The following is a 27446-nucleotide window of genomic DNA, read 5'->3' as shown; positions in this document are numbered from 1 at the left end:
CACTCAGCAAGGCCAGGAACCCGATCGAGGTCATTCTTTGATACAGATTGGAAAGAGCAAGCAACCAGCGTTTGAGTCTGTGCAGGGGTTGCAGTTTCTTTCCTGAAGTTTGCTATTTCTCAGTCTGTTTTAACCACAGTGCTTTGTCCTTCTTTTGGCAGTAATCCAGTCCCTCATAGCACTGGTGAACGACCCCCAGCCTGAGCACCCACTCCGAGCTGACCTAGCTGAAGAATACTCTAAGGACCGTAAAAAATTCTGTAAGAATGCTGAAGAGTTTACAAAGAAATATGGGGAAAAACGACCTGTGGACTAAAATCTGCCATGAGTGATTCCAGCAAGTTTGAGCAGAGCCCCCGAGCAGTGCATCCAAATACCCCGCAAAGCAGGACTCTGTGGAAAATTGACACGTGCCACCATCTGGCGTCCGCTTGTGGCAGTTACTAACTTTCTACAGTTTTCTTAATCAAAAGTGGTCTAGGTAACCTGTAAAGAAGGATTAAAAAATTCACATGTTCTAGTTTTGCTTGCTTTGTTTTAAAAATCACTGCTTTAGTCTACTCCAAAAGAATGGCATTTCTTCTCTTGCCCAGATTCACTCAGAGTTACAGTTAGCCCAGAAGACTTAAAAAAAGTTGTGGTTCCTGTTTTCTTTGCCCTCTGTCCTTTCACTTCCCACAGAAGCAGCAGCACTGGGAGCTCTTCTCCTGTGCCACACTGCCTGTGGTGATAGCTCAAGTCCTCCTCATGCCACCTTATTAGTGTCCTTTTAAGAAATTATAAAACAATACCAATACCCTCTCCCCTCCCCCCAAAATAGAATGTCCTTGCAAAGGGAAGCTGCTTTTACATACAATCTTAGCAAAGTGATTCCACAGTAACAGTCTTAAGGGGCAGACTCCATGCTCCGTACCCGTGGTCAGGCTGTGCCGGGACTTTGTAGAGAACCCTGCAATACCAGGTTTGTGTTGACCTTGGTGGGAGGGTCTGCCAGTAGACATCGCCGTGCATTTGTGTGATGAACCTCTCCGGTCAGCAGCTCTCCCTGCAGCTGTGGTGGATGACCTGGTTATCACAGGCAAAGCAAAAGCCAGAATATTCTTGAAAACTCAAGCTTCCTCCACCACTGAGCTCTGCTGAGGTGTGCCAAGGAGCCCCCACTCCTCTGCACAGCAGACCACCACTGTCTCCCTCCGCATGTTCTGCCCTTTGTGGGATCAGCATTGGTGGCTTCTGCTTTGTAACCAGCTGCCCCTTCCTCAGAGCAGCTGCTGTGCAGCCCAGGAACAGGATGGCCTTCCCTCCCTCTGGACTCCGCCTTCCCAGAGTCAAGCCCCACTGAAGCTCACTCAGTAATATCCTTTCAATGTGTTTTATATTGTTTTCATTGCCTTTTTTTTTGTAGAAATAAAATTTGACCTTAGAATTTATCATCAAATGAACTTTGTCAAGATTTGAATGTTAATATCTTTTCAAGACAAGTGACTGTCCTTGAAGCAGTAGTGACACCCAAGGAAGCTGTTGGCCTGATGGCTTTTGTTCACTAACTCACTTCTGCTCTTAGGGGTCTAGATCCTGTGGAGAAGATGGCCTCAAGAAATCTTGCTTTCTGCTTTAACCTTAGTTCTTTAACTTCAGGGCTACCTAGGGCTCACAGACTTGGAAAACAGCTCTGGGTTTCGCCTGTAAAGAAGTGAGACAGGTTCTCTCAGGCAGTGTAACACTATTTAGTTTTCCAAGGGTTTGGCTCCTGTGGTGCATAAATGAACTATGCTTTAGTTCTAGGTATGCATGGGGCAGGTTTCTGGAGACTTCATGTGCCCAGGATGGCCAGAGCACTGGGCCTATGTTTCTATGTCTGTCTCTTCATTGGCAGAAAAGTGACAATGGATTTTATTTCATTCACATTCAGATTTGTAATAAAATGCCACATTCTGTCAGAAGTTGTCCAAACAAACCACCATTTGTTCTTGTTGCCTTTCTGAATTTAGAGATAGTCCAACTGTCTCATTGCTTAGCTCTACCTGCCTGTTACCCCTCACTGCTCTCTGCTCACTATGGGAGGGTACTCTCACGCCAGCACCCCTCTCAGGGACTCTCAGCCCAGTATCGACAACCATGGCCTGCCCTGGAAGCAGAGGCCTGGCTTGGAGTCAGTGGTGTCCCTCTGGGCTTGCATGCCTTGCTCTTTCCAGCTCTGCCCTGGAGCAGGCTTTGAGCAAGCTGGCAGACAGCCCTGGCTGCTCCAAAGTGAAGAGCTGGCTCCTCTGGAGAGGAGGAGATCTGTGGAGCAGCCAGACAAGCACCCACCCCTGACACAAGTTGGCTCAGGAATTCACATCCCCCTGGTTCCTTGAAGTGCCCAGGTCTTGTCCTGCTCTTTCCACGATGGCAGAGAATAGGCTTTCTAAGATGCTGTGACCCCATTCTGTCCTTAATAAAAATGTTCTCAGACACTAGTTTGGGTGTATGGGTTTCTTCCTTTGGGGATGAACATTGCTGGGGGCCTATGTTCTTAGAGACTAGAGGGAGTAGTGTCTAGGCCTCTGCTCTCTTCTCCACTTGCTAGCCTCTAAAAGAGGCATCTAGGTGGGGCTGTTTTGCCTGGTAGAAGTAGATGGGGCAGTCAACACTGGGAAAGTCACTTCCATCCTTGTAGCCCCAAGAAAATGTGAACTGCATTCAGCAAAGGTGAGAACAAGTTAAGGGGCTTGTTTGATCAATGACTTGAACTGAAGAGTATGTATTATAATCATCTGGAAACTCACTGCAGGTTTTGTGGGACTACCCCCCTGGGGCATCCTTTTATTGGAGCATTGCTGGCTTGAACTCAATCCTTAGCCACTTATCCCTCCGCACCTTGTTTCCCTTCAAGTATTTAGTTCCTAAGTCCCATACACACTGAGTCCAGACTATTAAACTTCCACTCCTGTAGCTGAGGCCCATAGTCCCTTACTGCTGAACAAGCGGCTTATAAGCCATTCAGCTTTTGTCTGGCCTTTTACTTCCTCTTGCCCTAAGAGATGTGTCCCCACACACCTTTGCAGTCTAGTCTAGGGAGATGTCAGTTTGATTTTTCCTGCCCTGCCCACATCCTCTGTGAGCAAACAATGCTACCCTCAGACAGCATAGTGCAACATGGTGCCCAACCCAGGCCATGCCTAGGAAACCTCATTTCCTGGATGACTCGACAGCAGTCCTGGGAAAGCAGACAGTACAGACCACTTACCTGGGTCCACCTAAGGAAGCGGTCTCTAGAGAACCCCCTCGTCCTCCAGGGTGCTTTGCCATTTGTAGGCTGGGCAGTACGCCAGCAGAGCTTTTTCCTGAGCACTCCATACCTAGGAGCTGTCCCTAGAAACATGCCACCCCGTACTAGGCCGCCACCGGAGTATGTGCCCGCAGCACGGGAGTCAGCTGAGGTGAGTGGCACACAGCAGAGGATTCAAACTCAATATTCTGGATCAGGCAGGTTATTGAACCTGCCCAAGTCAAGGTCCAGAAAGGTTATAATAGACTGAAGCCAGTCAAGGGAGGAGGAGGAAGAGGAGGAGGAGCAGATCCCTTTAGAAAGCCACAATGTTGCTGGGCGGTGGTGGCGCACGCCTTTAATCCCAGCGCTCGGGAGGCAGAAACAGGCGGATCTCTGTGAGTTTGAGGCCAGCCTGGTCTACAGAGCGAGTTCCAGGACAGCCTCTAAAACAATACAGAGAAACACTGTCTCAGAAAAAAAAAAAAAAAAAAAAAAAGAAAGCCACAATGTCTTATCAGGCAGGCAAGAGCTTGCTTCCCTGATCCCCAGTTCCAGGATGGATGTAGGCCATGTCAGGTAAGTTCAAAGCACTGCTCTACCAGCCCTCACTTGTAAGTTTGTGGTGGATGCACAGGACATTAAGTTGATAGAAAGTTTACACAGCATGCACGAAACTCTGAGCTTAATTCTAAAAACCATGTAAACTGGGAGTGGTGATGCAGTTGTAATCCCAGTATTGGGAAGTGGAGGCAGGAATATCCGTTCAATGTCATCCTTGGCAATCTAATATCAAGACAGTCTAGTTGTTTTGCATAGCATGCATGTGTGAAACTATAGGCTCAATACCTAGAACCAAAAAAGGAGTCATGTGATTGATATTCCACCTGCCAAAGTGATGTAAGGCTGTGGGCCCCCCTTTCCCAGATATTCCCTGCCTGCAGAACATGCATATATATTAGATGTAGCTAGAATCCCAGTTTCTCGTTTCTGCAGAAGACTACCTGCCCTGGAAAAATGTAAACATGCCTACAAGCTTGCAGAGCCTCTTTCAGTCTGTTCTTTGAAGCGGCTTACATATAATATTCCTCCCCCTCTTTAAATGACTAAAATTACTTCTATAGTATGTGTGTGGGGTTGTGGCAGTCTGAGGGACGACTTTCGGAAGTTGGTTCTTTTCCTGCCACCAGTCCTAGGGATCAAACCCGAGAACTTTTACACACTGAGTCATCTTGTTGCCCCTCAGATAACCTCTTTTAAGCCAAAATGGAATCTAATGAGGATCTTTTGTTCCCCTCCCTTTAAAAAAAGAGGAATGTAAGCATTGCTGGGCACAGTGGTGCGTGCTTTTGGTCCCAGCAAGTGAGAGGAGGAGGATTCCTTGAGCCCTGGAGTCAAAGGCCAGTCTGAGCAACGTGTTAAGACCCCCATTTCGAAAACAAAATGTATATGAATCATGATATGCACATACCCCCCAACACAAGTGCATGCAAATTTTTTAACTAGAGGATTTAAAACATGTAAGCATGGGGACTGGAGAGAGAGCTCAGTGATTAAGAGCACTGACTATTATTCCAGAGGGCCTGGGTTCAATTCGCAGCACCCACATGGCAGCTAACAACTGTAACTCCAAGATCTGACAGCCTCACACAGATGTACATGCAGGCAAAACACCAATACAAATAAATAAAAATTAAATTAAAAAAATATTACACTGGTACATCTTTTTTTAAAAAAAGAAAACCATATGTAAGTATAAGCAAAATTAGAAACCGAAGATATTACTGCTTATCTTGGTCTGAGCCTCAAAGGAGTTCTCTATGCCCTATCTTATTTCTGAGAAGGATACCTAGACATTTTATAAACAAGCCAAATCTGCAAGACATTATTTTATTAACACACCAACCTCTCTCCACTGCTCCACTAAACAAAAGGTTGTAACTGCGACATGAATTGGCACCAAATGCTCATTCAACAGGCCTTAAATTCAGATGTCACCGACTCAGCCTCGAGGTCACCTGCCTGTCAGCCTCGAGGTCCGGTGAGGACCTGGGAACAGGGCTAGTGACTTGTCATTCTGGGAAGCCAGACCCCTGCTCCAAGGCCTGGTTCCAGGCTGGACCAGAGCTTTAACTCTGGCCTTCCTCCACAAGAGAGGCAGTTCGTAGCTGGCCTTTGGTGTCAGGGTGGGGAAGGCTCCAGGAAGGGCTCCAGAGCCGCCTCGCAGGGGACACCTTCCCCGGGCCTTTTGGAATTCAGGTCGTCTATGGCGCAGAGCTGCACACCATTCTGGGCCAGCCGAGCCCGGAGGGTGGGTGCCGTGAGGACGTGCAGCTCATGCAGCCGCTCCCAAGAACAAGAGAAAGCATCGGGGCCCTCACCGCAGCCCCCCGCTGGAGGCACACTGGGGTATCCCGGATGTGCCATCAGTTCAGCAGTCAGCGCGCGGTCAGCAGGGATATCTTCCAGGGCCCGTGCCAGTGATGCCAAGACTCGGTGAGCAGACATATGTCGACCACAAGTGCTCAGGCCCACAAAGGCATCGGTCCACCTGTGAGTGCCAGGGTATCAGAGGTGTTACCTGTGGGCCGGTAGGGCTAGGCAGAGGGTCAATCAGCAGGACGCAGGTCAATTCCTAACTTTTTTTGGCTGAGAAAAGGTCACATCTGGCCAAATGAACGCACTGGGACCATCGGGAACTCAGCAGGATTGGATAGGGGAGGGGAGGGCGGTGCTCACCGCAGACCGTGGCGGGAGAAGGGGCCCATGGCGGCCCGGGCGTCGCGCTCCACAGTGCAGGCAAAGGCACGCTCTGGCGCTTCCAGCCACGCGCAGCTGCCTACGCCGCGTTCCACTGGCAGCCGTGTGAAGCGCACCCCGAACGCCTGTAGAGCCTCGGCAAACACCTGACACACGCCTGCTTGGAGGGGTGGGTTCAGCAGCGACCTCCCACCAACCCAGGAAAGAAGCCTCCTCCCAACCTGGGCGCTTCCATCCACGTACCTGGGAGCACGTGCACGTGCTGGTGCCCGTCCACGTGCGTGGGGGACCTGCCCAACAACTCCCGGAAGCGGCTGAGTTGAGCTTCTAGTTCCTCTCGCACCTGGAGGGACACAGATACCTTGAGCTTCTAGAAGCAGGCACAAAACGACGAGCTCCGTCTGCTGCCACGGTGTGACTGCTCCAGTGTGTGAACGTATCCAGCGTCCGCGTTTGCCCCAACGACTTCCATGATACCCTCTGGGCTGTGCTTTGAGGATCTAGGTGAGTATCCTCCTGCAGCCACGCCTCCGCACCTGGGGCAAAGCAACGTCTCCAGCCGCTAAAGCCTCCCGAAATCCCATCTTCCCGAGAAAGAAGCCTTCCGGGCTGAGGAGCGACGAGGCGTTGTGGCGGGCCGGACCCACAGGACGGCCCTCAGTCAGGTTGGCGTGGAGACCCGTGGGGATGCTGTGCCTGCGGGAGGAGCGCGAGAGCCAGCACTGGCTGCTACCTAGCGGGCAGCCCCCCAAACCCGCCGGGTCCTGCAGGGGGCCGCCCTCACCTGAGGGCCAGCTCGGCCGCGCTCTCTGCTGCTGTGCCGTTCACCAGCAGTGACACGCTGGTCACAGTGCCTGCTAGGAAGGCCTCCACGATGCCCTTATCGCGCCGCGGGCAGTAACCAAAGTCATCAGCGGTGACAACCAGCCGCACACGGGGCCAAGCCATGGCTGCCAAACAAACGCTGGCTGGAGACCAGAGGGAATGGGCTGCAGCATCCAGACCCCGCCCTTGAACGCTGCCGAGGTCCCACCCCCACGCACACGCCTTAATGCGACTGCACGCCGCTGTTGTTTTTGCCACCTAGAGAGGTCTCGGAGCGTCCTGTAAACGCCCGGATCAACTGCAATGCAAATTTCCTTTTTTATTTTTGCATCTCCCTTTCTCCTCTCCCCCTCCTCTCCCTCTCTTCACTCTCTCCTCTACCTCCTCCCCCTCTCATTCTCTCACTCCTCTGCTGAGGCCAGACTAGGGTATAGGATCCTCTGGAACTGTAGTTAACAGATGGTTGTGATCCACCATGTGAACACATACTAGGACCCGAACTCCAGTCCTTTGCAAGAACAATAAGCTCTCTTTACCACTGAACTATCTCTCTCAAAAAAAAATTGATTTTTGAAAAGTAATTTTTTAAATGTTGAAAACAAGAGAAATGCACAAGAAAAATTCCCCTTACTCTTCCCAGTGTTTACCATTGCTAAATCTCTGGGCAGTGTACTGTCCTTCCATTATTTTCTCTATGAAAAGGAACACCCGCCGGGTGTTGGTGGCGCACGCCTTTAAATCCAGCGCTTGGGAGGCAGAAGCAGGCGGATCTCTGTGAGTTCGAGGCCAGCCTGGTCTACAGAGCAAGTTCCAGAACAACCTCCAAAACAATACAGAGAAACCCTGTCTTGAAAAACCAACCAACCAACCAACCAAACAAACAAACAAACAAAAAACAAAAGAAAAGGAATACCCACCACTCAGGGATGATGCCAGGTTATTTCATTCTTGCAATGTTGCTTTTGTTTTTATGCAGTGCCTATGAGCCCTTTCTTATTAGGTGTTTTACATTTGTTTCAAATAGTTTGCTCTTTCCCGTTTCTAAGGGGAGGCCTTTTCTTAGTACAAGTTCTGTTTTTTTTCTTCCTGAAACAGGGTTTCTCTGTGTGGCACTGGATGTCCTGGAACTCACTCTGTATTCCAGGCTGGCCTTCCATCTGCCTCGCCTCGGCTTGCACCACCACTGCCTGGACGTGAAAGCTCTACATGATGAGAAAACAGTTGTGCAAGCCGGTGGCCACACTGCAGAAAGCCTTAGCCCATTTCCACCTTGAGCTTCAGCAACCTTTACCTCCAACACCTCACTTTTGCTCTTTGCCCAGTGAAGCTTTCTTACCCATGACTTACCAATAGTCACCATGGTGACAGCCAGTGTTGGCTCGGCAATGTGGCTGTCTTGATATTGTTTTGAAAGTTGTATGTATGGCTGACCTCACTCTCATTCAAGCAACTTCTGACCCTTTCGCTTTCACCTCTTCAGTACTGGTATGTGCCACCATGTCTGGCTTGTGTAGTGCTGGGAATTGAACCCAAGACTTCATACATGTTAGGCAAGCACTCTATCAGCCTGTCTTGGTTTCTCCTGTGTTACTTGGGTCAAGCCTGTGATATTGGTAATTTTGTTTCTGTTTCACAGCCACAGCGGATGGAGAAATAGAGCAGGAACTTCTCTACATGTTGAAGTCTGACCTGTTCTCATTCCCTCCATCCTGTCTGACCCCCTGAATCACAGGCAGAGGGGAAAGAGTACAGTTTAATCGTCAACAGTACCTGATGATGCTTTGGAAGGGTTGGAGGCTTCAGAGAACCCTTCAGCCAAGTTCCTGGTGTAAACACTGCTGTGTCCAGTCATAGTGACTGTTGAACCATCAGGTGTCATCCAGCCACTGTGCCCCTTTGGGAGACTGCTCTTGGAAAGGCCAGAAACCTTGAGGGCCCTGGGCCATGAAACCACAGATGGAGAAGAGGAAACTACTAAGCACCTATTGTATCAGGAACAGAGTCATTAGAAATTAGGACTCATTGCTTTGATTCCTGTCCTAAGGAAATGCCAGCTGTTAGACAAAAAGAAACAATGTGACAGTGGGGGACAGGCTTGTGAATCTGTTGGGAATGACAAACTTCTAGAATGAAGGGGGAAAGAAAAAGGTAGAGGTGAGTTTATATGGAGTTTCCATAAGGTGCAATGTGTATTGAAAGAATATTTTATGTAGCCGGGTGATGGGGCTGAACGCCTTTAATCCCAGTGCTCAGGAGGCAGAGGCAGGCGAATCAAGACCAGTCCAGTCTACAGAGTGAGTTCTAGGACAGCCAGGGCTACACAAAAAAACTCTGTCTCAAAAAAACAATGTACATATGCATAATGTAATACTTACCTGTGGAAGGATGCTCAGCTCAGTTTATAGACGGTGTTGAGAGGCTGAATCATATCAGCAAAACCAAAACCAAAAAACAAACAAACAAACAAACAGGGACAGGAACTGCAGCTAGGTCTGTGTGGAAAACCAGGACTCTTCACTGCTTCCAAAAAGAAAGTCTTGAAAAGGAAGATGCTGGCTAGTCTACACTGGATGAGGGAAAGAAACCCTGGAAGGAAGCCAACAGAGTCGGAGGTCCAAGTCTGTGCAGCCACCGGAAATGAGCTGAGAAAGGTGTTTGTGTCATAAGTGGAGGCTGTGACTTTCACCCTGAGAATTAGAGAAACAAGACCCAGATTCAGACCTCTTGGCGGAGTAAGTCAGACCTCTAAAGATACCCAAGCACTGCTTAGCTGGCTTGACAGAAAAATCCAGCCAGGTTGGGGAGGAGCCAGTGTGGGCCCCACCCCAACCATTGTGGGACGATAATGAACGAGAGCCCAGATTCTGGCCAATCAGAACGAAGTATGTAAATGAGCATCCTGGGAGGCTGCGGGGGCGGGATTCCAGGGCACTGTGCGGTAGTTCTTAATAGGGTACTGACCCAGCGAACCCTAAGAAGCACAGAGGAGACTCTGGTGAGTAGGTTGGGGCTTCAGGGCACCTGGGGTTTGAAAGAAGGAAGTTTGGACACCCCCATCCCCGTCCCAGAGAGTTGCAAACAGAAGGAAACAACTTGGGGCTGTCCGCAGATGTTTGGGGGGGGTCCCAGTAGGGGAAGGGTGGGATGTCTGAAGGACATAGGGTACAGGAGTGAGGGACCCATGGAGGCCTAGATCTACCTTTACTTCCCCTCCCCACCCTATTCAGAGGAGTCTGCATCTGTGCTGTAGAACCCGAGAAAGGAAGCAAAAGACAAATTTACCCACATCATGGCAAGGTACCAGCACCACCACCACCAGCACCACCACCACCACCACCACCACCACCACTCAGGATATCTGGCTGATGACGAGGGTGGTCACAGCGCCTACATGGCTCCGGTAAGTATGTCCAGCTGACCCAACCATAGTGTCTGGGCCACTTTCCATTGCTTTCTCATTTCCAGTTGATCTCACTGGGTCACCTGGTGACACCCTTATTGTAGCTTTGACTTCCCTTAAGTCTGCCTGCTGAGCCCTGATCATTCTTTCCCACCTCACTCTCCTTGACCCCCAGGCAGTACTTGGGTGGGCTAGGAGCCCTGAGAAGGCGCATGGAGTCAGTGTGGGGACTCAAGGTGGAGAAGCAGACTCAAGTCGTCAGGGGAGCAGCACAGTGGAGAAGACAGTGCAAATCTGTGCTAGAGACAGGAGGAGGCAGAGAGGGAAGATGGCACTCACAGTTGCCCTTTCATACCATGAACACAGATCTCCATTTTCAGGTTTCCAGATAAGCTGAGCATATATGAAATATAGAATCGGGGACCTTCAGGTCAACCTTAATAGACCCGTACTTTGCAGAGAAGTCCTGAAGAAGGACTGCTCTGAGTGATGTCACCCAGGCTGCAGGTAGCAGAGCCGGGATTCAAACCCACAGTTACCTGACTTTAAATGTAGTTTAGAGCTGGTAAGATGGCTCGGTGAGTGAAGGCACTTGGCCTCAAGACTGATGGCCTGAGTTCCATCCTCAACAGCCACATGAGTAAGAGAGAACCAGTTACAGCCGGTTGTCTTTTGACCTCCACACATGCACACACCCACAAGTAAACGGTCAAAAATTTGAAATGCAATTCAGAGCATGTTCAACATCCTGGGTTCAACCGCCAGCACCAACAAACCTAAAAAAGGAAAAAGTCTTTCCCATTGCTCAAACCCACCCAGCCCCCAATAGCACCCTCGGGGCACTCCAGAGATAGCCCCCACCCTTGCAGAACATCCTGCCTGCTATAACAAGCCTGTCTGTTCAGATGCAGCTGCCCAAGAAGCACCTGTTGTCTGAAAGGGGGCCAACCTACAAGTCTGGACATGTGCCACACCTACCATCAATGAACCGATACTCAGAGCACCAGAGCCAGCAGCAAAACCCTAAGCGCCCTCAGGCATTTGGCAGCTTTCTGGATTTCCTGACAGAGGGTCAGGTACTGGACAGCTTGCAGACAGTGGTGGAGAAGGCAACAGAGCATTTAGCTGCCTCGAAGACCGAGAGGGGAATGCCACTGGTAGATGTACAAGACCCGCTGGAGGAGCCAAGTGGCAGGCAGCGGGCTCGAGCCAGACGCAACGTCAGCCGTGTGCATCGGCACCGACCTCGGCCCACACTGTGTGCTGGGCCCCCTAACAATTACCCATCTTGCTCCAGCTCCATGTCTGACTCCCACAGCCAGGACAGCGCCCCTGGTGGCCGAGGCATAGGCTCACTGCCACCTATGAGGGACAAACTTCTGCTTGAGAAAAACCTCAAGAGGCTACTGCGACTGGAGAACAAAGGGGTGAGATCTGTTGCCATGGCTAAGGCTAGCCTAGGGTGGGCCTGAGCTTAGTGTTAGGGTTAGACCTGGCTGGACACCTCAGCCTTCCTCTCTCTTTGCAGAAAGGCCTGAATCAGTCCTGCTCCCGGAGGGATTCTCTGCTGTGGGACTCACTGGGCAGCCAGACCAGCAGTCAGTGGACCCGGGAGCAGCCCCTGTCTTGGTTCTCTGGGCTTTTGGGCTCCAGCTCAGTCACCCCTGAAGCATCGGAGTTGGGACTTGGAGAACAGGAGATGATTTTCCTCAAAGAAGAGTTGAACAAGGAGATAAAGTCACTGCTGAACCAGCCGGCATCGTTCAACCTGCCCGCGTATTGTTCGCTCAGGGATCCCCATCGTACCCTGGACTTCCTGGCTGAGCGTCACCTCTTTCCTGCCCTGCAGCGTGTAGTCTGCCAGGCTGTAGACAAGCTCAGCCATGCCTGCCGCCATGATGGCTTTCCCCTCTTCCCTGTTGCCTCAGAGCCCACCCCAGTGCTGCCTGGGGACTCTGATCTTCTGCAGAAGGCATCAATACCCACAAGCAGGGATGGGGAGGAGCCTTATGATTCTCCCACCAAAGCCTCCAGCCCTAAGACATCTCCCAGGAAAAGCAAGGACAGACGGGATTCCCCCTCCATGTCTAATGCCCAGATGGCTACCAGATTCAGGCTCAAGGTGACACCTGAACAAGTGTCTAATGTCCGTAGCCCCCCATTCCACGCCATGCAGGAGTCCCCTTACTCTGATCCCAAATTACAGAAATCAACTTTGGCCCCAAGCTCCAATCAGATATCTCAGCCTCGTCATTGCCTGCACCTCACCCTGCCTGCCCCTGGTATCAGAGTGGAGGTGGCCTCCTGCCAGGGCCATCTCAGGGGCCCTATCCAGCATCATCTTGCCTCCCACAGCCCTCTTCCCCCCCATATCCCTATTCCTATGTTCTCCCCATTCCTTTCTTCGGGAAAAAACTTCTCCCCTCCCTCTACTACACCGTGTCCAGAGGTGACTGCAAGAGTAGGGCTGGAGGTGTTAGAGGGACGCATGCAGGGAAAGGGCTCCTTTTCCCATCACGTCTAGTAGCCACTGTTGCTGGTTGATGCCCAAGGACAAGATCTCTTGCCCTGCGTTGCAGAAACCTCCTGGGGTAGATACAAGCTGCTGGGATCAAGACACCTAGTGTACCTATTTCCCCAGGGGCTGTCAAAGATTAATAAAGGCTATTTTTCCTTCGATTTTTTTTCTGAGACAGGGTGTCATGTAGCCTAAGATGCTCTCTCAAATTCATTATATTCTTGCCTTCCCAAATGCTGGGATTATAGGCATGCATCACCATGCCTACAATTTGGGTATTTTTTTTTTTTTTGGTTTTTCGAGACAGGGTTTCTCTGTGGCTTTGGAGGCTGTCCTGGAACTCGCTCTGTAGACCAGGCTGGTCTCGAACTCACAGAGATCTGCCTACCTCTGCCTCCCGAGTGCTGGGATTAAAGGCGTGCGCCACCAACGCCTGGCTCAATTTGGGTATTTTAAAAAAGTTATTCTTTGGACTACCCAAAACAGGGTTTCTCTGTGTAGCACTGGCTGTCCTGGAACTTGCTCTGTAGACCAGACTGGCCTATAAACTCAGAGATTCCCCTGCCTCTGCCTATCAAGTGCTGGGGTTAAAGGCGTGCACTACCACCACCTGGTTTTGTTCGTGAATCTCAGAGGCTATCCCACATGTCTCTTATGGACAGGAACCTTGGCCAAGAGCACCACTCTGTATTCTAGGGTCGAGCTAGGTCAAAGCTATCCTAATCCAGCTATGATTCTCTAGTCTTTTTGGTCAGTAAAAGGGACATTGATCAGGAAATGTGTATGAAGACATAGGTGGTCCGACCCTTGGTGGTCCTGGACATCTCTGAACCTACCATCATCAGGGCTCAGATGTAATTCCTTCTGCATACAAGCTTGCAGGAGCACAGGCTGGTCAGGCTGGCAGGCTTTGCTCTAGACCTGATAGGTGAGGCATGTGGAGTGAATGTTGTGGCAGAGCAGGTGTGGCAGGTCTGTATTCCAGTGTTCTGTGTGTGACTTCCTTGTCTGTAATGGGGAGGATTGGTACCGCTGCCAGGGAGGGTATAACAATGCACTTTCACAGGCAGCAGGAGGGATGGCAGCAACACGAGCTAAACATCTCCTTTTCCCTCCTTGCCTGTTGCACAGAGTCCCAGCACCAAGTTTCCGAAGAAGAAGCCTCTGCCATCCATCTCAACTGTGTCTAGCTTGTCCCACATCTCTAACCCCTGGCTTGAGGAACTCACTAACTTTTTGATTGAGCAGGCAGTCTCTTTGCTTATTTGCAAGTACAAGTTTGAGGAAAGCCTCAATAAGCAACTTGGCTTCATCTCCTTTCCTATCACTGAGGTTCTCATGGACATCTTTCTGGGCTTCAAGAAGGTGAAGGGCACCCACATCCGTCTGTCCTCAGACGTCAACTGGACCTGCCTTCTGCGAAAGTTGGAAGAAGCTGAGTTGGCACGGCAGGCCATACGCCATGCCTCCAGGCCAGGAGTCTCCCAACCTAGTGCCTCCCGTGTTGGCACCTCTCTGCATAGCAGAGAATCCCACTCTGTGCAACCAGAGCGTACTGGTAACACCAATCAGGACCAGAGTACAGAGTCCCGCTTCTCCCTCCGACCTGAGTTGCCAATCCGCCAGTTGCTCAGCCCTCGGGGTCCTGGTATGGGCCAGGAACAGATGCCCAGGAGATCTTCAGAGCACAAGCTGTCTGCACTCTCCGATGCTGGTATGGGCTCCATATCCTTCAAGTCCAAGGAAATAGTAAATATCGAAGAGGGTGAGGGCAGTGAGGAGGAGGAGGAGGACGAGGAGGACGAGGAGGAGGAGGATGAGTATGAGTACGAGTACGAGGAGGAGGAAGAGGAGGAGGATGAGGAGGAGGGCCAGAAGGAGGAGGAAGAGGAGGAGGACAGAGGAAGTGGGAAAGATGAAATCAAGGATCTCTCTGAGGATGAGCTCGCCCCCAGTAGCCTGCCTGAGCCTGAATTGGAGGACTTAATCAATGAGTTCACTTTAATGAGCCCCCATCGCTCCCCATGAGACCCCTGTAAGCCACACAGAGTATTCTAGTCCTTGCCTCCTCCTGCCCTATCCCAGTAGCTGGCCCCCAAGGCAGGCCCTGTCCTGAGTAAGGTTCAGACAACCGAGTGCTCGACAAGAATTCTGCTAATGTTATCAAAGGAGCCAGAGACAAATAGGAATAAATTACATGTTGATGGACACAGCTGTCTGGTCCTGCCTGGTGTGTTATCTTTCATTGTACCTGCATGCCTACCCTTGAACAGCACCTTCAGGGTGAGCTAGTCCTGATGTTACACAAACTTTTCTTTGGGATACAAAACAGGGCACTAATGACACACCAAAGTAATTTCACCAAGGTCCAATTTGGTGAACCAATGATTTTACTGGGTTTACAGGAAAATGGATGAATGGTTACTTACAGGAGTGTGTGACCCCCCAAATAACTCCATCACCAAAGACCCAGTTTGCATATTGACGTCCCCATAGGTGCATAGACAGACCACCCCCACATACCCAGGCTGTATAGACTCTAGCACCGTGGTTCTCAACTTTCTTAATACTATAGCCCTACACCTCATGCTGTGATGACCCCCATCATAAAATTATTTTTGTTACTATTTCATATTTGTAATTTTGCTACTGTTATGAATCATAATGCAAATATTGATATTAAGATGGTCTTAGGCAACCCCTGTGAAAGGGTCATTCAATCCCCCAAAGGGTCATGACTCACCGGTTGAGAACTGCTTGGTTTTCAAACAACAATGGCTTCCAGCTACTACCACTGTCAATTCCCAAGTCCAAAAAGAGAGCATTGCTCTTCCATAGTCTCAGAGATACACATCTCTGGGGAGACTGGGAGAAGCCCCTTTGGGAATCACTAATACCTAATGTTAGAAACATGGTACCTTTAGCCTATGTTCCACTCATCTTTTGGAAGATGTAAGTGACTTCAAAGGCAGTGATAATTTATCATGCCATTGAGGTTGACAGGCTCTCTCCCTACAGGGTCTGTCTCTCTTGCATGTAGCCTCTCTAGATTTAGTCATCAAGCCCGAATTTTACTTTTCTTATTTCTTTCTTTCTCTCCTTATTTTATGTATATGGATTTTTTGGCCTACATTGTATGTCTGCCCACCAGAAGAGAACAACAGATCCCTTGAAACTACAGTTATAGACAGTTGTAGTCTGCCATATGGGTGCTAGGAATTGAACCCAGGTCCTCTGAAAGAGCAACTAGAGCTCTTAACCACTGAGCCATCTTTCTAGCCCTGAATTGTGCTTTTCTTTGTTTTTTGATTGTTTGTTTGTTTGTTTGGTTTTTCGAGACAGGGTTTCTCTGTGGCTTTGGAGGCTGTCCTGGATCTCACGTTGTAGACCAGGCTGGCCTCGAACTCACAGAGATCTGCCTGCCTCTGCCTCCCAAGTGCTGAGATAAAAGGCGTGTGCCACCACCACCCAGCTTTGTAACTGTTTCTGTCTCATGCCTCCCCTGCACCACAGTCCCCAGCTCATTCTGTGAGGAGTTGCACAGCTGTGTTCATGACCGCTCCCATGCCCTCCACCTTCCAATCATAGTTTGTCTCTAGGTTCAGATTCTCAAGACGGTTTGAGCAGTTCAGAGTGAATCAACAGGCAACTCAAGGTCCAGCCAACTGCTGAAGGGGTTCACAGCGGGTCTCCAAATGTGGTCATGAATGTCTCTCATTTTGGGACTTGTCTGCATATCTGTCAACACACGTAAAAGTATGGGTTCCTCTCCTCCCTGTTAGCAAAAGTCAAAGTGTCCATTTCTCCCCCACTTGATTCTGTGCAGACACTCTGACACTAATCAGCAGAACTACAATATGAGTTCCAGGACAGCCTCCAAAGTTACACAGAGAAACCCTGTCTGGAAAAACAGAAGGGGGAGGAGGAGGAGGAGAAGGAGGAGGAGGAAGAGGAGGAGGAGGAGGAGGAGGAGGAGGAGGAGGGGAGGAGAAGAAAGAAGAAGAAGAAGAAGAAGAAGAAGAAGAAGAAGAAGAAGAAGAAGAAGAAGAAGAAGAAGAAGAAGAAGAAGAAGAAGAAGGAGGAGGAGGAGGAGGAGGAGGAGGAGGAGGAGGAGGAGGAGTTACAAAATGTCACCAGGCTCTGGAGTCTAAGCTGTCTACCTAAAAGAAAAAGAGTCTCCAAAAATATTCTCAATGGATATGCTGGTATAGTCATGTTTGAATGTCTTACAGGAAGTTAAGGCAAAGGAAGTTTAAAAGGATAAATGGAAATTACAAAATGATTCTATAACAATAATCTGTGGCTGCAAGGACTGATAGTAAATATGGTACCAGTCTGAGATTAAATAGGGAGTGTGATGGCTAATCTGTTTTATCAGTTTGATTTGAAAAAACAGAACTTCAGTTGAGGAACTGCCTCCATCTCATGGGCCTGTGGGGATTTCTGTGGGGGGATTTTCTTGATTCCTAATTGATGTAGAAGGGACCAGTCTACTGGAGACAGTACCAGTCCATGGCCAAGTAGTCCTGGGTTGAATAAGAAAGCTAAGTGAGCCTGATGGTGATGGTGTATGCTTTTAATTCTAGCACTTGGGAGGTAGAGGCCAAGCAGATTTCTGGGAGTTTGAGGCTAGCCTGGTCTGCATAGAGAGTTCCAGGGCAGCCAGGGCCATATAATGATATCCTGTTTTGAAAAAAAGAATAAAAAAACAAAAATAAAAAACAATACCAATAAAAAAAACAAGAAAGCAGAGGCCAGTCCTAGTAGTACAAATCTTTAATCCCAGCACTCAGGAAACAAAGGCAGACAGATCTCTGGATTCAAGGCCAGAGAGCAATACAGAACAAGTTCTAGGACAGCTAAGGCTACACAGAAACCCTGTCCAAAAATGAACAAATAAATAAACGAAAGCTGAGCACAAGGAGAAGAACGCAAGCAGTGAGCAGTGTTCCTCAGGGGTCTCTGGTGGCAGCAGCTGCTGGCAGATGTCCTCACAGAGACATTTTGTGCAAGTCTGCAGTATTTTGTAGATTATTCTCATCAGACATGCATGCATAAGATCCCTTTTTCTCACTCTCCCATATTTACATTTAATTTTGTTTAGGGGTTTGGCAAAATGACTCCATTTTGATCCTAGCAGTTTTGAAACAGCCTACTTAGAAACCTGCTTCTTTCTATCTGTCATGGAGCCTATGTAATTGCCATCTTTGACCCTAAGTTCAATGGAGAAAACCATGTCTTTTTCTCTTCTTTTGAATCAGGGACCTAAAGATAGCTTTGGATTCTTGATCCATCTGTTTGTGCCCCAGTTGCAAGCATCTACCACTCTGACTGTGTTTACTGTGTTTCTGGGGATTGAATTCAAGGCTTCATACATGCTAGCTAGTCACTCTACCAACTGAACTATACTTCAGCCCCCCAGCTTTTAGCTGGTGCCGATGTCTGCTTTCTTCATTTTCCTACGTAGAAAATGCTGTGAAGGGCCAGCATAGCAGAAGGAGGGAGATATATTAGTAGGTGATGGTAGGTATCAATTAGAAGAAGAATGGGATAGTTTGTATTAGACCAGTGAAGGGACACTTGGAAGAGATGTCATAGAGTTCACTTTGGACATCCTTTCTTGTGGATACAGAAGAGGAGTCAGCTATGTGGTTAGTATGATACCTGGCACTTAGGAGGTGGAAGCAAGAGGACCACTAGTTCAAGGTTACCTTTGGCTACTGGAAATTAAGGCCAGCCTGGGCTACATTTGACCTATCAACCAACAAATAGCAGGAATCAGAATTCTAAGTTTCAGGTTTTCGTATTTTTATTATATTTATTTGTGTGTGTGTGTGTGTGTGTGTGTGTGTGTGTGTGTGTATGCCAACCCTCCAAGTTTGTCTTGAGCAATTGATCATTGGTGTTTCCTTTTTTTTTCTTTTTTTTTCAAAACATTTATCTGGCTGGGCATTGGTGGCGCACGCCTTTAATCCCAGCACTCGGGAGGCAGAGGCAGGTGGATCTCTGTGAGTTCGAGGCCAGCCTGGTCTACAGAGCGAGTTCCAGGACAGCCTCCAAAGCCATAGAGAAACCCTGTCTCGAAAAACCAAAAAAAAAAAAAAACAAAAAACAAAACAAAACAAAAAAAACATTTATCTGTGTAGTCCTGGCTGTCCTGGAACTCACTCTATAGATCAAGCTGGACTCAAACTTAGAGATATGCTTGCCTCTGTCTCCTGAGGGATTAAAGGTGTGTGTCACCACCACTTGGTATTTAGTGCTTCCTTTGTTGAGCCTTGGAAACCTGAAGGGGGGGGTAGTTTGAGGGAAGAGACAATAATTCTGTCTTAGACATGCTAAATTTCATATCTCTACTAACATTTCCAACAAGACATTTTTAGTGCATCTTGGATACACTAAATCATTTAAGGGCATGGTCTTCCAAGTATAGAATAAGGTGCATTATCCCATATGTAATCCAAAATAAAACAAACATTAAGTGTGAAAACTCCACATTGAGTTGTAGATATAGCTCATCAGTAGGTCTTTTGTTTACCATAGGCTAAGCCTTGAGTTCAATCCTCAAAATTACACACAAAACCTGAATTACCATGTTGTTGTTATTAATGACTTTTCTATTTTCTGAGTGCAAAATTCTGGATAGTTTAATTCAATATGAATTTTTCAATCTTCTAAAAATGGTCTCACATGTAGCCCTGGGTGGCTTGAAACTTTCTATATAGGACGTATTGGCCTGAAACTCTGAAACATAAATTGATTTTCTTGTCTGCTTCCTAAGTGTGCTACTACTTCTGGCCTAAACTTTTTTTTTTTTTTTTTTGAGGAAGAGTCTTACTTAGCCCAGGTTGGCCACCAACTCTCTAGGAGAATGACCTCAAACTTCCTCCTTAACTTCCGGCCTTCATCACTTGAGTGTTGATATGCTAGGGATCAAACCCAGGGTTTTGTGCTAGCCAGACAAGCACTCTACTGAGTCACATCTCCGGTCCCTAAATAGAAACTTTAATGAGTATCTAGCTAGTGCTCCAGCTATATACTTCATAAGCTGCTTGATAATGTAGCCCGGAAGCAGTTTCTCTGTGGATCCTCAACATCGAAAAAAGTGTATGTATGATTAAATATGAATGACAGTTCCCAACTGTTTTTTGCTGACCCATCCAGCAACCTTGATATTCTGCCACCAAATCACTCAAGTAGCTGCATGGCCAAGGGAATTCAGAAACCCTGGGATCCAGGAGCTGATTACATGGTCCAGTGACAGTTTAACTCCTGGGGCCAGGAGACTGCAGTAACTGGGATCTGTCTGCTTTATGACCACAAAATCTAGTGATTCACAAGACTGTGCATCTTTACGCCCAGGACTGAAGTCCAGGGGTCCAGTGTCAAAGGGGCTCCTGACTACACCCAAAGGGCTTAAGACAGGGGCCAAGCGACTACTGGCCACAAACCTCGCGGTGCGCCACTCGGAGGCCTCTCGGAGCTGGTCGCCGCCGCCGCCGCTCTCTGGACGTTCATTGGCGGGTCCTCGGAAGCGTGGACCAGTTAAAACCCTGCTAGTGTCTCCAGCCCCCTCCCAGCTACCTCCTTGAAAGCTGGGGGTGGGGCCGCTCCACAACGATCCAATAGTAGTGCAGGAGGAGCGCGCGCGGGAAGACGATTGGCTACTATGAGAGGCGCTGTCAGAGGCGGATTGGCCGGTGTTGAGGACGGAAGCGCAGAGGTCCGGAGCTGCTGGAACCCAGCCGGCCGTCGCGATGCCGGGCGCGAGCCGCGGCGGGGTAGCGGGGGCGCTACTGGGGCTGCTGCTGGTGCTGTCGGTGAGGAGCGGTGGCGCGTCCAAGACCAGCGTCGGGCTCGTGACTTGCGGGTCAGTGCTGAAGCTGCTGAACACCCACCACAAAGTGCGGCTGCACTCACACGACATCAAATACGGATCCGGTGCGCAGGGGTAGCGACTGGGACCGGCACTGGGGAGGAGGCTCAGAGGCCGGGTGGTCCTAGTGGGATTTGTGGGCTGTCAGGGAGCTGGGTAGTTGCGAGTCTAGACTCGCTTGCAGGGTCGTGAGAGGCAAGCCGCGGGGATCGAGGATGTGGAGGGTCCACCGGGACTTGTGGGTCCGGAGGGGACCTGGGCTGGGGTGAGCCCTTGGGGTCCTGAATTAGCGAAGGCTGTGGGAGGAACTTTTTAATGTTCAAGACGAGGATCCCGAGATCTGCAATTGACAGAGACCACGGGGTGGGCTGTCCCTCCTCAGGCAGCGGCCAACAGTCGGTAACCGGCGTGGAGGCGTCCGACGATGCCAATAGTTACTGGCGGATTCGTGGCGGCTCCGAGGGCGGGTGCCCGCGCGGGCTCCCAGTGCGTTGCGGGCAGGCAGTGCGCCTCACGCATGTGCTCACCGGCAAGAACCTGCACACGCACCACTTCCCGTCGCCGCTATCCAACAACCAGGCAAGCCCCGTTCCGAGCCCCGCCGAAAGCTGAGCGAGCAGGAACCTGAGCGACATCCGGGAGGTGTGAGGGAGGGATGAAGGGGAGGGGCCCGAGAGGGGACTCAGTCTCAGCTGCTGTGAAATGGGACTGTTTCTAATCAGACGTTTATGAAGCTCCCTCTCTGCGTCCTGTCCTCAGGAATTTTTACCCCAGAGTTAGGAGAAGGACTGAGAAGTCAGCGAGTGCGATTGATTAGCTCCTATATCGACTCAGAAGGGGATAACTGATAAGTAGTAGAACATTGAAGGAAGGAGCAACTCGGGCTGGTTCTGAAAGAGAAGTAGGAGTTTTCCCCTAGTCCTTTTCCCCTGTGGCATAGCTCCTGCTTAAAGCATGGGGTCACTGCAGCTGGTCGGGGTGGAGGGCTTGAGAAGGAACTGACAGTGCTTTGGGAGAGTTTCTGGGGGGAAATGTTGGCGACAGGGAACATGGCCATTAGACTGGGAAGAACTTAGGGGATTTGCCTTCACTAGGTTAGTACAAGAAGCCCGTGGAGAGAAAGAAGGTCTTAGTTCCAGGGGCCAGTAGGCACTACAAAGACTGATTGCTAACACGGGCTCTAGGTGCTGGTTGGTGGTGGCACATGCCTTTAGTCCTGGCACTCAGGAGATAGAGGTAGGTGGATCTCTGAATTCTAGGACAGCCTGGTCTACAGAATGAGTTCCAGGATGGCCAGGGCTACACAGAGAAACCTGTCTTACAAAAAACAAACAAACAAACAAAAAAGAAACCTTCAGTGGGATGGGAATTTAGGTCTCAAACACCCAGCGATCTGCCTGCCTCTGCCTCCTGAGTGCTGGACTTAAAGGCGTGCGCCACCATACCTGGCTAGGGTGGGACTCTTTTTTTGTTTTTTATTTTTTGAAGCAGGGTTTCTCTGTGTAGCTTTGGAGGCTGGCCTGGCATTCACTCTGTAGACCAGTCTGGTCTCGAACTCACAGAGATTGGCCTGCCTCTGCTTCCCAAGTGCTGGGAATAAAGGCGTGCGCCACCACCGCCCAGCTAGTGTGGAACTCTTGATGTCCACTTTCACAGCTGTGGATGCTGAAGGTCAGGGAACGGCCCAGAGGCCCAGGATAGTAGGTGCTAGACATGCAGCTCCGGTGCTCTGCTCTGTGTGACTGTCCTCCACACCTTACACTCTCAGGAGGTGAGTGCTTTCGGGGAAGACGGTGAGGGTGACGACCTGGACCTGTGGACGGTTCGATGCTCCGGGCAACACTGGGAACGTGAGGCCAGCGTCCGCTTCCAGCATGTGGGCACCTCTGTGTTCCTGTCGGTCACTGGTGAGCAGTATGGAAACCCCATTCGTGGGCAGCATGAGGTGCACGGCATGGCTAGTGCCAATGCTCACAACACATGGAAGGCCATGGAAGGTATCTTCATCAAGCCTGGAGCAGATCTCTCTACAGGTCATGATGAACTCTGAGAACTGGATGGGTGAAGGGAGGGAGGGTGGCTGGGTAGGGATTCTGCAGGGCCACTCTTGTGTGAGACTTTGTTTGTAGAGCCCTCAAGTGCCTTTATGATTAAAAAATGTTGGTTTGTGTTTATATTTGCTGTAACCCCAGGAAAGATCTGGAGGTACCAGCCATGTCTGTCCATGTTACCATCTCTCCTATCTCTAGGTACCTGTTCAAACTTTTTTTTTTTTTGAGACAGTCTCACTATGTAGCCCTGGCTGACCTGGAATTCATAAAGATCTACCTGCCTCTGTGCTGGGATTAAAGGCGTGCGTCACCACAACTGGCCCCAAACTCTTTCATAAAGTCATTTTTTATTAGTGTGAGTGTATGTGCTGTGTATATGTTGGCACCTGTACATCAGTGCATGTGTGGAGGTTAGAGACCAACTCTGTTTGGTTGATTCTCATCTTCTACCTTTGTCTTGGTTCCAGAGATCAAACTCAGGTTGCCAGGATTGTGTAGCACACACTCTAGCTGCTGAGCTATCTCAGTGGCCCCAAATCTCTTTTTTTGGTGCCTGTCCATAAATCTGCTCTGGCCGGGCGGTGGTGGCGCACGCCTTTAATCCCAGCACTCGGGAGGCAGAGGCAGGTGGATCTCTGTGAGTTCGAGGCCAGGCTGGACCTATAGCCTCCAAAACAATACAGGGAAACCCTGTCTCGTAAAAACAAAAACAAAAACAATCTGCTCTGAACAGTCATCTCACCTGTCTACCCTACAGCAACTCATAGCCACGAACTGCAGTTACCAGGACTTGAACTACAGCAACCTCATAGCCATGAACCGCAGTTACCAGGACTTGAACTTAGGCAATTTTTATATTGTGTGGCCTTGGTCTCAGGGTCCCTGCCAACTGGGTTGGTGCTCAAGCTCCCCAGGCCCCTCATTCCTTGCCCTCACGACCCCACTCTTCTGCTGGTTGTGGCAGCCTTGAGATTTATCTCTGGCTGGGTGGTGGTGGCGCACGCCTTTAATCCCAGCACTCGGGAGGCAGAGGCAGGTGGATCTCTGTGAGTTCGAGGCCAGGCTGGACCTATAGCCTCCAAAACAATACAGAGAAACCCTGTCTCGTAAAAACCAAAAAAAAAAAAAAAAAAAAAAAAAGAAATCTGAGGAGGCACAATCCCGGCAGTCATGGCACTACAGTTTAAAGACATGAATAGAGAGAGGGCTGGGGAGCAGGTGCTTGTTGAGCGTGGGGGAACAATTGGTCCTCTAGCACGAGGCTAGCACGTGCGAGGTATGAGGCCCATTTCCAGCTCCAGCTCCAGAATTAAACAAAGGCACGCACCCAACGAAGCATACAGTCTAAATAAATGCACAAGCAGAAGAAATGGAAGGGCTCACGTTAAGCAAGCTAACAGCTCACCAGTGGTGTGTGTGTGGCCTCTAGAGGTAGTGGAAGAAACGACAGATTGTCCAGGCTTGGCCGTGTAGGTCATGAGGACTTCAGGGAACTGCTGGGGATGGAAAGTGTTGATTTCCTGAGAGCCAGAAAAAGTCCCAAGAGGCTGGGGTGACAGTTGTCTGGAAGGGACTTGGAATAGGATGGGAAGAGCAGGAAACACATGGATTTGAGAAATCATTAGACTTTATTAAAGCATGTGGGTGAGACAAAAGCTGTAGTCAATTGAATTCTGAGGAGAGGTGGTTGTGTCTCAAACCATTACTCTCCTGCCCTATGAGACCCTTGTCTTCCCGCTGCCAAACTTTTGTTTTGAGACAAGGGTTCTTCATGTGACTCTGGCTGGTCTGAAACTCACTAGACCCAGTGGCCTAGAATTCATAGAGATTCACCTGCCTCTGCCTCCTGGGTGCTGGAATTAAAGGTGTGCACCACCATGCAGCCAAACTTTTAAATGTTATCTTTGTGTGTGTGTGTGTGTGTGTGTGTGTGTGTGTGTGTGTGTGTGTAACTGTGCACATGAGTGTAGTGTCCTCAGAGGTCAGAAGAGGGTGTTGGATCTCTTGGAGCTGGGGCTACAGATGGCTGTGAGCCATCTAGTATGGGTGCTAGGAACCTCATTCAGGTACAATTGTAACAGCTCTGAAAGAGTAGTACTCAATTTCAATAGCTGAGCCATCTCTCCAGATCCAAAAACTCTTGAGCTTCATCTAGGAGTCTGCACTCCTCTCCATCTCTTGAGATTTGAGAGGATTTAGATGGAAGGAGATGATTGGGAGAGGATTTCAGTAAATGCGGGACAGAGCTGTGGGGCTGAGCAAGGGAAGGGAAAGGTGCATTGTGGGGTCCTAGTCCACCCTAGTACTTGGTCTCATTGGGGAATCTCACTAAAGTTATACTACCTGAGAGGAAAGGAAGCCAGTGTATGCACATGCCAAAGTGTCTTCTCTCATTGACTGAGGGCGGCTGGGTGGGTGGGAGCAATTGCTCAGTAGCACTTCTTACGCATTCGATAAGGGCTCTACCAGTCAGAAGACCACAGACAGAATCACAAGTGGGCTGTTTATTTTTTTCCTGAGAAGAGCTAAGATTGGGGTGGGGCACTCCAGCATTGCTACACCCAGTACATGCAAGGGGGAACTCCTCCTGCCCACCTCTACAGGCAGTGAGGCATTAGAATGCTGATTAGGAGAAGAACTAAGGTGCACAGCAAGTAGGAATCCTGGGTAACCCAATATATTTTTGGAGCAAAAACATTCCATGTAGAATTCAGAACATGACCAAACCTAGCAAAAGTAACATCCATAAAACACTTAATTTTAAAATTTATTTTTATTTTTATGTGTGTGGGTGGGTGTTTTGCCTGCAGAAACCTGGTGTCAGAAACCCTGGAACTAGCCGGGCGTTGGTGGTGCACGCCTTTAATCCCAGCACTAGGGAGGCAGAGGCAGGCGGATCTCTGTGAGTTCGAGGCCAGCCTGGTCTACAGAGCCAGTTCCAGGACAGCCTCCAAAGCCACAGAGAAACCCTGTCTGGAAAAACCAAAAAAAAAAAAAAAAAAAAAAAAAAGAAACCCTGGAACTGGAGTTCAGATGGTTGTGAAAGGGCTTGTGGGTGCTGGGAATGGAGCCTGGGTCCTCTGGGAGAGCAGACAGCCAGCCCTCTTAACCACTGAGCTATCTCTCCAGCGTGCCCCACCCCAAGAGAGTAGTTCATGTAGCTCAGGCTGGTCTTGATTTTGAACTTCTGATACTCTCTTCTCCACTCCCCAAATGCTGAGATTTCTGGGTGTTTTGTTTTGCATTAGTGTGGAGAGGCACAGTATGGTGGCCCATGATTACAAAGACCCAGGAGAATCACCATAAACACAAAGCTAGCTGAGTCACTTAGTGAGTCCCCAGCAAGCCAGTGGTACAGGATGGACCTTGTCTCTAAAGCCAACAGCATTTTTTTCCCTAAAGAAGAGATTATGGCTCAGCAGTTAGGAGCGTTGGCTGCTCTTCCAGAAGACCTGTGTTCCATTTCCAGCATCCATGTGGTGGCTCACAACTGTTTATGATTCCAGTTTCAGAGGACTGAACACCTTCTTCTGGCCTCCTTGGACCCAGGCATGCCTATAGTGCACAGACATGCAGGCAAAACACCACTCACATTTAAAATAAACTGGGCAACATACATTCCTGAAGATTGAAAACCAGCTGTTTTGAAAACATTTTCTCAGCTGGGTGTTGGTGGTGCACACCTTTAATCCCAGCACTCAGGAGGCAGAGGCAGGCGGATCTCTGTGAGTTCGAGGCCAGCCTCCAAAACAATCCAGAGAGCAGCTCTGTCTCAAAAAACCAAAAAAAGAAAAAGAAAAAAATTTCTCTCAGCCATGGAACTGGGGTGAAACAGGAGAAAGCACAGGTGCCAGTTGCAAAATCATGTTTCCCTCCCCCAGCACACACCTGAGTAGAGAGAGCTTTTCAGCTTCTGTGTGCTAGGCAATGTGTATCTTTGGTAAGCCCAGAAAGGTCACTCAATGAACTCTTACCCACAAAGTAGTTTCCAGTCTCAGCAACATCAGGGCATTTTCTTCCCCTACGTACGCCAGGGCCTCCCTATTCCAGCTGGAGGTTTCCTGATGGCGACATTCTTAAAAGTTTGACAGAAATAGGGAAGGCCACTGTCTTTGAAATGACGTCCTATTTTTAGGAGCCTGAGGGCTCCTTCAATCGCAGGTTTAGCCAGTGGCTCGGACACTTCCTGGAATCTCAGCACCCTCCTTAATTTGGTGAGCTGTGTGGCAGCATGTACGCGCCCTCACGAAGATCACTACAATACTTACAGAGAAGCAAGCTGGGAAAAGGCGGGCAGAGTTCCTTTTCATAAGTTATGAATGAGAAAGTGTGTGGAGGGCTCATTGTTAAAACGGCAGAGCCAAAACTCGGGCGCCTGGCCAATCAGAGCCCGGAGGCTATTTTGAAATCTTTCCAGCAGCAGCCAATAGGTGTGCAGTAGGCGAAGCTTGGTGTTGGCGCAAGCCAATGAGGCTGGCGCTGTGCCTTGCTTAAGGCCTGGGGCTCGGCCCTTGGGACTGTCAGAAGGTTAAAGATGGTGCCCACCGGCGAGAGGGAGCCATGAGGTGCGGGGTTGTCCGGGTAGGACAGGGCCGGCGACAACCAGGATCTCCTCCCACTAATCTTCACTTTGTCCCCATCGTGGAAACAAGGGGTGTCTAGACGCCCATGTGAGTATCTGGTCTGAGGTGGGGGGTGTGGGTGTGCTGTGAGGCCAGGGACCCTCCCAGGGCAGGAAACTCCAGATGGCATGAAAGCCTTCGCTC

The 27446-nt window shown here is 49.5% G+C and overlaps 4 protein-coding genes across 10 annotated transcripts in view; 3 read left to right on the top strand and 1 right to left on the bottom strand.

Annotated features, from left to right (window-relative positions):
- Positions 1–2459, top strand: part of Ube2l3 (ubiquitin conjugating enzyme E2 L3) — a 41650-nt gene extending 39191 nt beyond the window's left edge. For both annotated transcript variants that reach the window (XM_005077563.4, XM_013118757.3), the window contains one exon: positions 162–2459. In XM_005077563.4, coding sequence (XP_005077620.1) covers positions 162–316 — 155 coding nt within the window. In that variant the 3' untranslated portion in view covers positions 317–2459. The remainder of the gene's footprint in view (positions 1–161) is intronic.
- A 2667-nt stretch (positions 2460–5126) lies between these two features.
- Ydjc (YdjC chitooligosaccharide deacetylase homolog) lies at positions 5127–9310 on the bottom strand. 5 transcript variants are annotated; one of them, XM_040751137.1, is made up of 6 exons: positions 9211–9310; positions 6795–6960; positions 6547–6706; positions 6254–6353; positions 5990–6167; positions 5127–5801 (listed from the first exon to the last, which is right to left on the bottom strand). In XM_040751137.1, exons 2-6 carry the CDS (start codon positions 6956–6958, stop codon positions 5432–5434), a joined length of 972 nt encoding a protein of 323 aa, XP_040607071.1. In that variant the 5' UTR covers positions 6959–6960; positions 9211–9310; the 3' UTR covers positions 5127–5431. The 5 variants fall into 5 exon arrangements, with proteins under 5 accessions (XP_040607071.1, XP_040607068.1, XP_040607069.1 ...); XM_040751134.1 differs by lacking the exon at positions 9211–9310 and adding an exon at positions 8606–8714; XM_040751135.1 differs by lacking the exon at positions 9211–9310 and adding an exon at positions 7753–8165 and having other exon boundaries at positions 6795–6978.
- A 134-nt stretch (positions 9311–9444) lies between these two features.
- Positions 9445–14963, top strand: Ccdc116 (coiled-coil domain containing 116). 2 transcript variants are annotated; one of them, XM_040751133.1, is made up of 5 exons: positions 9445–9567; positions 10063–10235; positions 11141–11662; positions 11764–12357; positions 13885–14963. In XM_040751133.1, the coding sequence occupies exons 2-5, from the start codon at positions 10125–10127 to the stop codon at positions 14779–14781; spliced, it is 2124 nt and encodes a 707-aa protein (XP_040607067.1). In that variant the 5' UTR covers positions 9445–9567; positions 10063–10124; the 3' UTR covers positions 14782–14963. The 2 variants fall into 2 exon arrangements, with proteins under 2 accessions (XP_040607067.1, XP_040607066.1); XM_040751132.1 differs by lacking the exon at positions 9445–9567 and adding an exon at positions 9583–9830.
- A 5499-nt stretch (positions 14964–20462) lies between these two features.
- On the top strand, positions 20463–22803 carry Sdf2l1 (stromal cell derived factor 2 like 1). Its single transcript, XM_005077565.4, has 3 exons — positions 20463–20694; positions 21012–21208; positions 22398–22803. Exons 1-3 carry the CDS (start codon positions 20511–20513, stop codon positions 22677–22679), a joined length of 663 nt encoding a protein of 220 aa, XP_005077622.1. The 5' UTR covers positions 20463–20510; the 3' UTR covers positions 22680–22803.
- Positions 22804–27446: the final 4643 nt, after the last annotated feature.

The sequence above is a fragment of the Mesocricetus auratus genome, unplaced genomic scaffold (genome assembly GCF_017639785.1).
Source record: "Mesocricetus auratus isolate SY011 unplaced genomic scaffold, BCM_Maur_2.0 Super-Scaffold_100008, whole genome shotgun sequence".
Taxonomy (NCBI): Eukaryota; Metazoa; Chordata; class Mammalia; order Rodentia; family Cricetidae; genus Mesocricetus; species Mesocricetus auratus.
The sequence above is the reverse complement of the archived record's forward strand: the minus strand, read 5'-3'. Positions and strand labels throughout refer to the sequence as shown.